The sequence below is a fragment of the Lepidochelys olivacea genome (genome assembly GCF_965140295.1).
Source record: "Lepidochelys olivacea isolate rLepOli2 genome assembly, chromosome: 4".
NCBI lineage: Eukaryota > Metazoa > Chordata > Testudines > Cheloniidae > Lepidochelys > Lepidochelys olivacea.
Window position 1 is genome coordinate 64,336,453 of NC_140414.1, and position 12,449 is coordinate 64,348,901.

Sequence of the window (12,449 nt, forward strand, 5' to 3'; positions counted from 1 at the left end):
TGGTCCTCCCTACTTTCCATGTTGCCACCTCAATGCTCACCAGGAAAAGAAGCATAAAAGAAAAAGAAGGAGGGATCCTGACTGGGCCTTTGGATGCCACTTCATTAAGAACAAACAGTATCATCATCATCATCATCATCACCACCACCACCACCACCACCTAGTGTTTTCTAACCTGAACTGATATGTGATTAACAAAACCAAAATATTTTACCTTCGCTGGTGTATGAATCCATATTGCAGGGTTAAGGAGAATGTGATCACACAGCTGTTTAAGCAATGGAATCCCATTGTGCAAATTACTCAGATATTTAGCAAAGGCAAGACATAGTTCTAGCACAACTCTGGTAACATGGACTTTGGAAGACTGTTTAAAAAAAAAAAAGGTTTCTTCAGACTCGTTTACAGAACTGTTTTTAAACTTTGACAATACAGAAAAATATTAGCAAAAAAAATTCTGATAAGCTAACCATAGATCAGTAGTGATTTTGTTTTACCTTTTCAAGAGTATGTCCCATCACAAGGAAGCCCTTACAGGAAAGCATCTGCTCTTGCATAGCAATTGAGTTCTTCAGCAACTCCATGATGAAAGCCAGCAAAGTAGAACTGAAAAATACAGTGTATTGAAATCATTCAGTTTCTTAAAGAAATATCAGCTGTTTCAGAGAGTCATAGAAATGAGGTATTCAGTTCCCTCACAGGAATATGTTCCCAGCTAAGCTCTTTCATCTTCCAGTATATAAGTACATTTAACACAACACTTAAATGGCTAAATTAAGATTAAGATTAGAATTTGAAAACATTTAAGACTGCAAAGTTACAAAAAGAACAGAAGTCCTTGTGGCACCTTAGAGACTAACAAACTTATTTGAGCATAAGCTTTCATGGGCTACAGCCCACTTCATCAGGTGCACAGAATGGAACCGATGAAGTGGGCTGTAGCCCACGAAAGCTGATGCTGAAGTAAACTTGTTAGTATCTAAGGTGCTACAACTACTCCTGTTCTTTTTACGGATACAGACTAACATGGCTGCTTTTCCAAAGTGATCAGTCTCCTAGTTGCTACTGGATTTTCTCTACCTCAAAACTTTGAACTTTGTGATACTTTTCCAATGGCAAAACATTCCTGAAACCACTTATCACCAATTACTTCCAATTTTGAACCAGTTCTACCATACAATAGACCTATGTTCCATTTCAACTGCCATTCTGTTGCTTTCAGCCAGGCTAAATGATGTTGGCAGCACTTCCATTTAAAGCAGGACTAACTGCTTTGAACAATCCCACTTTAGTCAGTGCCACTCCTTAACTGCTATGAAGTCTCATCAATTTCTGTGGCTGGAAGATCAGAGGTTGCAAAACAGAGCTGAAGCAAAGAAAAACTCAAATATACGCAAGTTCTTTGTAGGTTTGAAGGTAACAGAGGGGTGGAGGAAGAAATAGACTAGAAGATTTTAGAACAGCAAAAGTTTCTGCATTAAATGCAGAAATATTAATGCAAGATTAAGATTGTCCAGTTAAGGACTCAAAAGTCATGAACTGAGAAGCAAACATATTTGTCTTTTCTTTTTACTGTTCCACTGTGAAGATGAGCTCCCCCCACATCCACCAAAAAAAGGGTTTTTTGGTTTGTTTTTTCCCCACCCCATCACAGAGATGCTCATTTCTCTTGTAAGACCATGATAAAAAACATTATGATGTTAGGTTGCAAACTGATATGCATTCTCCCCTTTTCACTGCTCCCACTAACTCACAACCTAGGAATCAGCACATGCATTTAAGGAGGTGAAAAAATTACACTTCATTTATCATTAATTAGTATATGAGCACATAATTAAAAATGATCCTAAGGTCTAAATGCAAGAAGGTCATATATTCAAACTTAGCTTTTGTATTTCCTGATTTTAGAGAACTTAACTGTGTACCCTTAATATTCCATTAAAAGGTTTTTGTACATAATTTTAGCATTATTCTTCTGCCTCTTTAAAAGAAAAAAATTCCATAGTTCTTTAACAAAATGCACATAAAGGTCAATTAGTGCTTTGGTGTCAGTAAAATACACACAGTTAGACTTAAGCCCCTAGCTGGCTCAGGACTGGCTATTGCCTGTTAATACTGTGGTTTACATATGTATTTTTGTACATGAACATTAATTGGTATAAACCTTTATCATTGTACACTACACTGGTAATGGAGTACTATAAATTGCACGTTTATAAGTGTATAACTTATTTCTACTGAATTTCTTTTAGACATGATTTTATAGGTCTTAACACAAGAGCCAAGCAGGAGAAAAAAAAAATCAGTTTAGCAGTTGTGAAGTTACTAAGTTTTGAAGTTGATAAAAGAGTTTTATTAGTTCATATTTAAAGTAGGAATTCAGGAGATTTTTAAAAATGCCTAAAGGATTTAGGAGCAGAAATCAATGGGATTAAATCCCACCCCAAATATGGATTTTTCTTCAAATACATGTCTATACCTTCATCAGTTTTCTAATGCTCATGCCCCAGAATATAATTTACAAATAGTAATAACTTTACTAAATGAAAAGCATTTTAATCGAAGCAAAGTACTAGCCCTCAGTAAAGGCTACGTGTATGCCTACTGCTAAGGAAGGCTATTGCTTCAGTTTCTCCTACACTCACACCATAAAAATAAAGTAGCCAAAAAGGTAAAATGTGTTTTGGAATGTTTTGAGTTTGTAAAACAAGTGGTTCTAAAGGAAACTTCTTTGCAACCTTAACTACAGAGTCCCTTACCATTTTTACATTCAGCCCTTGCTCTTGACAACTCATACCAAGCTTGAGTTAGCCTGGACACATAACACATCTTTCACTCATCATGCACTACAGCTCAGGATCATCAACTTATCATAGAATCATAGAATATCAGGGTTGGAAGGGACCTCAGGAGGTCATCTAGTCCAACCCCCTGCTTAAAGCAGGACCAATCCCCAATTTTTGCCCCAGATCCCTAAATGGCCCCCTCAAGGATTGAACTCACAACCCTGGGTTTAGCAGGCCAATGCTCAAACCACTGAGCTATCCTCCATGGAGATTCAAGAAGCTCGCCCCGCCCCTTTGACAGGAGAGAGCTCGTGTAGATTTTTCATACTTCTAATGCCCCATAAATGCATTATATAACTATAACATGATGTGCATATTTGTTTTCATTTGTGCAAGTTTGCATAGAAAACATGGTGCCAATAATCTTGACCTCAACTCACAGTCCTGTTCACATGAGGCATAACAACTTCTGGCCTTGAGAACAGAAATAAAGCATCCAAATAATAGTGCTGCAATTCCATTAGTTGGAGTTAATTCTTTGCCTAATAGCTAAACACAGACAGACACGGTTTCCAGTTTAACCTTCAGTTATTTTATTAACTATTTACTAGAAGCTGTGCATTTCTATCACTTAAGGCAGATGTAATCTTCAATGTATTGTGCTTATGTAGAGAAGCCTTACATAAGAAGTCTTCCCTTTACTGCTGCTCTATCTTACTGGGGGGAAAAAAGAACCGTAAACCACGAGAATTCTTTACAACATAAGGTACCTAGCTCTGCGGCCATTTAAATTAAGCAAAAACCCATTTCACTTAAATTAAAATGGAAGATGAAATGAGGTAGCCATACGTACTCACCAAACAGTTGTGTCAACTTGGTCCAATGAATATTGCCTATGGTCTAACTGTGCAAACAGAGGGAAAAGTACCTGCACTCCTCCAATTGAATGCATAGCACTTTGGATAGAATGTGTTAGGACTGCTTTCACATCCTGCCAAAGAAGAATTAAAAGATTAAAACCTTTTCTAAAACCACTTTAAAACAGTTATCATTTGACTTAAATACTTAAGAGTATCTTTAATATAAAATCAGACTGCTACCACACAAAGAAACTATTACAAGTAATGGCTGCTACTGTTGAGGAGACAACCACTAAAAAGATGTCCCAGTCCCAGCCTGACCCAAAGCCTGAGATTCCGGTCTACTGTGCTGGTCCTCAAAGATGACTTTAGATGGGCACATAGGTTGTGGCCAGCATCTAAAGCAAAACATGGTCTCTGATAACAAAGCAGCTCCATAGCTTGCTGGCCCTTCCTGGAGTGCCCCTGTGTTCTCCTGAAGTGGAGGAGAGCAAGGTGTTAGAGGCCCTGAGATGGAAGAAGCAAGAGTTACAATAGAATGTCCTCAAGAAAAAACACTGGGGGGCTGTGGAATTTTTTTTGGGGGGGTGGGGGAGGAGAAAGGAAGAAGGCTGTTTTTAAAGTTATTTTCTAAACTTCTGCTGTGTTTCTTTAAAAAATTCTGATGTAACCTTCCTGAAGAAGAATTTAATTGGGACTCTAAGAATGGAAAAGTGAGCAAATTCACTTAGGAAAGGGAAGGATGACATGCTTATACACTGATGAGAGGTACAATGCACAGGTGTGATGTGGAGAAGGGTTGCTCTATGCAATGAGAAGAAGCAAAATTGGTTAGGAGAAGTTGGAAATCCCTCCCTCTTGGGACCAGAAGTGATAAGAAAGGGGAGCCTGATGTAAGGCAGTAGTAGTGGGGAGAAGTCAGGAGGCTTGATGACAAAGGGAGGAGAGTTACTTTAAAGAGCTGAGAACAATTCTCCACACCTCCAACTAAAAGGTTGAAGAAGGAGAGGAGTGCAGTTCTCCTAGCTTCTATTGATTAGTCTATTATCTGGGGCCCTCTCACCTGGCACTAAATCCTGATTACAGACTTCACAAGTACAAGCCATTTTTCTCCTCAGAAAGTCTACTAAAAGTGCCAAAGTACCTGAAGCATGAGAGCATGTGGTGAATGAACAAAGATAGAAGGGTTATCCTTGGGGGATGATTCTAGACAAAGCTGTGCATCAGTAGCCCTTGGATTGTATGTGAAAGCAATAGCACTGGACAATTTGCCGTCATACAGTAACAGTTTGTGATGCTCAGCAAGGAAGAGATCACTTTCTGTCTTGAATTTAAACGTTCCCTAGAATGATGGAAGAAAGAAAAAAATTAAGGTGACTAACACAGAAAATACAACAGGAAACAAAACAATTACAACAGCATTACTCCTCTATTCCAGCAATGCATCAGAACAGCCCCACTACAACACCAGGACAGGACAATTTTTGTAGAGTTAGTATTATATAGCATTGTTGTGCCCTAAAGCAGGGACATTGTGGAAGCAAAGAAAAACATAATAAAATATAGTGTCTGTTACTCAGTGTTCACTTAGAAGCTCTTTGGGTAGAGGTAAGAACAAAAAAATGTTGCATTTCTACAGCATGTAGGGGCCACAGTCCCCAACTTAGGCCCATCAGGGTTACCACAATACAAACAGCAAGTAAGTAAATAGCATAACAGAATTAAACCTCAGTGCTCTTCACTTTTAATATGTTAAATTAGGTATCAAGATACTTCTCTGATATGAAGAAAGTAAATTTGGTCGCAAGCCTCAATGAAGAAAATGATCTAGCCGCAGTTAGGTTTCAGAGTAGCAGCCGTGTTAGTCTGTATTCGCAAAAAGAAAAGGAGTACTAGTGGCACCTTAGAGACCAACCAATTTATCTGAGCATAAGCTTTAGCTCACGAAAGCTTATGCTCAAATAAATTGGTTAGTCTCTAAGGTGCCACTAGTACTCCTTTTCTTTTAGTTAATAGCTAGTGCTTTATCCACTTAGACAGCAGGTCCCTCCCCATCACCCAAAAATCCAAAGCAAGACTCCTGAGAAGTCAACGAGAGAGTAAAGACAGCAAACAGAGTTTATTATTTGCATGAGCCTTGTTTTAATACCAAATTAAATGTGCGCCTAGTCGAGAAGGGGAGAGGGGTTGTGTTTTGTTTAATACATGTACAATCTATTTCATGTCATGGAGTGGGACTGGAGTTTTATAGAACAGAAGAGATGGAAAACAAAACACCAGCAAACAATTCTCCTGCTGTGCTGCAACTCCCACTCTGACAGTGAATTTATATAAAGAATGGTTTTTAATTACATTATCAAATGCTCTCTTCTCAGGCAGATGGGCTTGTAGCATTGTTATAAATCAGTTACGCAAGGCAGATTATGCATCATGGCAAAAATAGAAAACATTAAAAAAATAGAAAAATGGAAAAAGTCACAGGGTCACATTACTGAGCAAAATATTTTTTGTAATAAAATTATGAAAAGCTGTTTAAAATCATTTAGAAACCCAAGTGACTATAGAAAGTTATATTTATAAAAGTTCATGCTCAGTAGCAGCTGGATGGGGTTATAAAGTCCACCCCCAAAAAACCTCAACTGTCATACTTTTCTCAAGCAAATCATGTTCATGACAAACATATAGCATTATCTATATGTTCACTTCTTTCCTCATTACACTTCTTTCCTCATTACACTTTTATAAAATTGAATAGATTAATTTAAATTTTGTGATATTAGATAGTTTATTTCTATAAGCCTATGTAAATAAAAAATAGGCTGGTAAGAACATTGTATACATCATCGTCATTGACATCCTAAAATACTATAGAAATTGACTTATTAGAATTAATCTTTTGGGTACTATTCACTCAACTCCAAAATACCTTGTATCCCAGGCCAAGCTGATAAATGGCAAAAATCTGAGCAGCATTGAGAGCGTCACTGAAAAGGTAAACAGCTGTCATCTGCCCACAAAACACTCGATTAGCATCTGCTGTTTCTGAAGAACCCAGGAAACATTTATCAAACGTCTGAAAAGGACAACACAGGATATAGTTGTACACAATAAAAGACAAGAAAGGATTCAATGTGAAGCACACAAGTATTAATCATGTGGACTATGTATTTGTTATTCTTAAGAAAAGCAATAATTTATTTTACACCCAAAGTAGCCTTTCAATATTATAACTGATCAAGGTGAAAAAAATATTTTTGGACAGGCAAAAAGCAAAATCTCCCTCTCCCAACTCAAATCAATCTTCATAGTCAAGGCAAGTAAATTGGGTGTCCACACTGGTAAAACTTTCATGCTAATTTTGAAAGATTGCATTAATAAATAAAATGAATGTTTTCAAAACCTGCAGTTTAAAAAAAAGGGTGGGGGTTTAAGCAAAATAACAATTATTTTTCATTTTATTTAGCTGTCAGCAATGTCTAAAATTTGTAAAATACATAATATACAATATTAATTAAAAATAAACTAAATGTTCTCTGCAATTTTTACTCTACTCAAATACTAATAGGACATATCTGCAAATATATACAGGGCGAGAGAGTTAAGAAGCTACGTTCTAGAACTGTCAAACATACATCATCAGAAAATCAGATCTTTCTGGAGTATAAGGGTAACATTAATTGTATTGATATCTCAATACCATGTTGGAGATCAGTATTATTCGACTCTCTTCCACACATTAGGAGAGTAGAAAGTGAAACTGCAGGAGAGTAAAATAAGTTTTTAAAGAGAGATGATAGTGTTCACCTATAGGGCCCAATCCTGCACACAGTTAAGCATACACATAACTTTACTCCAGAGACTAGTCAATGGACTGTTCATTTAAGTAATATAATGAATGTGCTTAGGTGTTTGCAGAACTGGGTCCATAACTTTTACTGGCCATCTAACACACTGACTACATTTGCATTCTCTTAGTTGATCTATTGGTAAAATGCCATGTAGGCCACCAGGTACAGAAGTTTACTGGGTTTTTTAATTATTTATTCCAAGTTCTATTGGAAAACCTACTTTTTCCCTCTCAAGCCAGGTTATCAAAACCTAAAAATATAATCAAGTGCAAAAAACAATTTCAGCCATTCCAAGTATGAAATTAAGTAACAAAATTAAATAAAAGCTACTTACATCACTGGTATTGACAAACCACGTTATCTCTCCATATGATGCTAGTTCCCCATTCACATAGCACCGAAGTTCACTGTTCTTCCAGCGGTTATAGATATGCACTATAGTAACCATATACCACTGAATAAGAAGAGAATAATTATTGATACTTTAAGCCTGTGTAAGTATGTTTTAAAAGTTACTCAAAGTAGCTGTATCCCAGAAGATCAAAACTATTGATATGAGTTACGAAAAGGCAGAAAACTTTTTGTAGATGATTTAGGGATTTTTTTAAATTAATGTGGAAGAAATGCAAAGTTCACTGCTGGCCTAGCCTAATTCACTGTACCCAAAGAGTGTGCCCAGTCACCCTGTGTACTGACAAATAGGTGTATAATCTTAAAAGAGATATACGGTCACAGTACACAACTTTTCCCTGACAATACGAAGGGCACTATTTATGCCAAAATAACTGACAAAAGAAATACTGTATCTTCCTTTGTTAATGTATTTACATTTTCTTGGGCTTAGGGCAATGAATTTCTTGCAATCATTCCGAAAGAGCAGCAAGGATGACACCAAAGCTTAATGATTCTCCGAGGACTGTGTCAAATGGTAAACCAGAATCCATGTACAGCAAGGGATTACTGATAAGAATTACCAAAATGTGTTTGGAGACCTGCTTTCCTGGAGATGTTTACATTTTTTTCCCCTTCAGAAACACCAGACAAATGCTCCATTTGAGAAAGCAAACATATTTTCAAGTCTACTAAATATGCAAGGAAGCCTTGAACAATGCCATTTAAATCAAGTCATGCCATGTTGCTAAATATGATTATTCAGTAATGTGGAATAACTCATCTTAGTTGAGAACACCACACTTTCTGGTTACACTGGATAATTACAAAGTATGATTCATTTAGTGTATTCTCTTACACATGAGTTTGTGTTCTTGAAACTGCTTGAGAAAAATGTTAAGCCTCTGACTAGATCAGGACAACAAGGTGTGTGTTTCATAACCATGTTAGCCAACACACGTTAATACATATATTTTTAAACAAACAACACTATCTGTCTATAGCCAGTGCTAAGTGGTGTTTAAAAACATACTAGTTGGTTGTGATCACACTAGGTAGAATAGTTATAAACAGCAAAGAGTCCTGTGGCACCTTATAGACTAACAGATGTATTGGAGCATAAGCTTTCATGGGTGAATACCCACTTCATCAGATGCATCTGACAAAGTGGGTATTCACCCCCACTAAAGCTTATGCTCCAATACGACTGTTAGTCTATAAGGTGCCACAGGACTCTTTGCCGCTTTTACAGATCCAGACTAACTAGGCTACCCCTCTGATACTAGTTATAAACAATTATTCTTGGGGTCATCCCAGGTAATGAGTGAGGAAGAATAACCTGTGCTTTTTGTCAAAGTTGGTGTACTGACTGCTTTGAGTCCTGTCTGTCCTCATCTACACACTCTTCCCTCCTGGGAAGTCTCCAGTAGATTCTTCAACACTCCATCAGCCCAGGAATTATCAGGGAAGAGGTAACATGTATAATAATAATTATACCTAGCTATACCTAGCTCTAATATAGCACTTCTTCTGTCAATAGCTTTCAAAGCACTTTACAAAAGAGGTAAGCATCATCATCTCCATTTCACAGATGAAGAAACTGAGACAGAGGGGAAGTGACTTGCCCAAGATCACCCAGCCAGCAAATGGCATAGTCAAAAACAGAACCCAGGTCTCCTATGCCCCAGTTCCCTGCTCTATCCACTAGTCCACACCCAAACTGAGAATTGAGAGAAACTTTGGCTCATAGCACAGGACAGTGAGAGTAAATCACTCACTTAGGATAAAGACTTTACACAGAATTTATCAGGGAAAGGAAACAGGAAAATTGTAAGTGGGAGAAAGCTGGAATAGAAGCAAGAAGAGAGAATATAGACAAGAATAGATCTTAGAACTTTCAGGTTGTCTATATGTGCTGAGAGTTCTTAGGGATAGGTCATACAGAAACATAAATTTCCCATAATAAATACATTTTAGTACACCTATAAGTTATTATTTTGCTAATTTTTAAAGAGTTAAAAACAGTAACATTGTGGTGTATATTACTTAGTTTAATCATATCAGGAGCCAGCCCTAACAAATTTGAAGTCTTCTATTTATTCACAAACCAGGATGTGAATTCCATAAGAGGAACAGTGAAAGTTCTCCTACACTTTTCAAGCAATTTCCCAGATCCTGATATCTATTCAATCTTTACCATTTCTGCTGCACAAATACCAACTGATGTGGACACTTGTCCAGCAAGAAACAAAGACCATCAACTCATTTCACATAATTAAACCAACAGTCAGTAGATCTAACTTTCAGTCCACTATTCACCTAGGTCACATGTGTGACTTACTCTTTATTAAATTGTATTTTTTTCTTTTACACTTGGGAATGTATTAAATCACAATCTTAAAAAATGGCAGGTTACTATGTACATTTGTTTAAGTTTTACTTATGAAAATAAAAGTTGGTATTATTTACTTCTCTAAATAATGCCAACTGATACTATTGGTAATATTTTTGCAGACAATATTTTTCTGGGTCACTATGAAGTTAGTGATTAGCAAACAAAACAGAACGCTCCCCTGAGCTTACTAGGACACTGATCTAAATAAAAAATTAGTACAACTAATGGCTAATTACACACATGTACTGTGGTAATTTAAGGCACTTATTTGAATTATTTACTTGCTTAACCCACCTTCTGTGGCTTGAAATCAAATTTCACACAGTGCTGGAATCCTTTTCCTTTTGACTTTATTGATGTCACAATCAAACAGCCTCCAACAAAGTGAGCAGAATAACCAAGTCCTTTGTTTGTTCGAAAACTATAAAAAAGTTTTTTTAAAGAAATGAAACTAAATTTGCATGTAAACAAAAAAGTTATTAGGTTATTGTTTTTTTCAGTGTAAGCAGAGACCATTGAAAAATGAATATAAATGGGAAAAAAACATTAGAAATGTAGGTTTTCGTTATACATACCAATATAAGTAAGGCTTATCCTTATCCACATTGATATTATTTACAGGATCCATTCTTAACCAAGTGTGAAAAGTAAATCCATTCTGGTAGGGCCACTTGGCTATAGGAGGTAAGGCAATAGCCTAAAGGAAGTAACATAGATATTTAATACAGAAAGATTTAACAAAATAATTTATGAATTAAGACAGGACATGGTGCAAGTTACAGACTTCTTATGTCTTACTGCAATAATAAAATGGTCCAAGGTTTGTTTGTTTTTTGTTTTGTTTTGTTTTTTAAAGAATCTTTAGATTATAAAGATTTCATGACAAAAATATTTATATCTCAATAAAAATAACTCATAATGAAACGAAACTTTTTTGGAGAAATATTTGGTCCAAAATTGCCTTAAGCTCATCTTGTTCTGTTTTGAACTAACAGCAAAGTGAAATTTACAGATTAGTGATCTCTACAATGCTGGCACACCAGACTGCATCCCAAAGAGGAGGAAAGTAACTGATTGTGGAAAGAAGTTAGGCATAAAAATGAAAGTCTCTAGATTTTGCCTGAAACAGTCTTATCTGCAGAAAATTCATGCCTAACTTGGCCCTCCAGAAAAATATAGACATGAGAATGTGAGACTTATAACCCTGCTTTCAAAAGAAGACATTATGCAATCCTTCCAGACAAAATTTTCAAATAAAAACACAGTACCTACATTAACTAGAAAGTCTGTAAGTTGCTAACTATATGCGCAACAATTTTTATAGTATTTGCTTCTTTGTTTTGAACAGTTTTTGACCATTACCATTCACCTTTCACCATTTTGTTTCACAGGCTTGCAATGTAAATTTTAACTCAGATTTCCATAACCCTCTGATCAAAGATGCTGTCCAGATGATCAATACCGATGAACAAAAACATCAAAGAACATAAATGTTGCCAGACTCCTCATTATGCTCCCCAACTCTGTGTAACTATCCCGGCCCAAACACAATGCTATCAACCCTTCTGTAAAGCTGTAATTCACTAATAAGTCTATATGTCTGAGACTGACAACTTTTTTGGGCTGATATCATTACAATTGGTTTAATCACAGAGCTTTTTAGGATAGCTTGGGCTAATTATCTAAAATATTAAGATTCCTAAAATAAGTTTCTCATTGTCTCGAGGCACTTAGATACGATATACAGTATAAGAATTTAATAAAACAATGTACAGGTAGCCAAAATAATGTTAATACTCCCATTATAGTTATCATATGGTGAAGGTTTCAGAAATATTTCTATTTTTATCTTTATTTTTCAGTTCCTTAAATTTTCGTTTACATTAATTTATTTTGGGCTTAAGTATGTTATGTTTAATTTCAAGAAAGAAGGTGGTTAGTGTGTGATCTTGAGTGGGGAGAATATATATGGAAAGAGAGTGTAAGATGATCCAATAACTATCTGTTGAGTTATGTGTGAGGTTGTGAAAAAATATGTGTTACTCTTTTAACAACTAAAAGATTTGTTTTTGATGAATTTGATCCTTAGTGAGGACAACTGCATGACATTTTTGGTTTAAAAATAAAAAATGTTTCAAGTGTACAAATTCTTTACCATCAATGAATGCCG

General features: G+C 36.1%; 1 protein-coding gene across 1 annotated transcript in view; it reads right to left on the minus strand.

The window, feature by feature from the left end:
• The window catches only part of LRBA (LPS responsive beige-like anchor protein), a 560,210-nt gene that overhangs the window by 474,516 nt on the left and 73,245 nt on the right, over positions 1-12,449 (minus strand). Inside the window, exons 6-13 of the mRNA XM_084626698.1 lie at positions 10,855-10,976; positions 10,574-10,700; positions 7,829-7,948; positions 6,573-6,719; positions 4,791-4,988; positions 3,644-3,777; positions 498-606; positions 215-367 (exon numbers count right to left, since the gene is read on the minus strand). Of these exons, the coding sequence (XP_084482824.1) occupies positions 215-367; positions 498-606; positions 3,644-3,777; positions 4,791-4,988; positions 6,573-6,719; positions 7,829-7,948; positions 10,574-10,700; positions 10,855-10,976 (1,110 nt within the window). The remainder of the gene's footprint in view (positions 1-214; positions 368-497; positions 607-3,643; positions 3,778-4,790; positions 4,989-6,572; positions 6,720-7,828; positions 7,949-10,573; positions 10,701-10,854; positions 10,977-12,449) is intronic.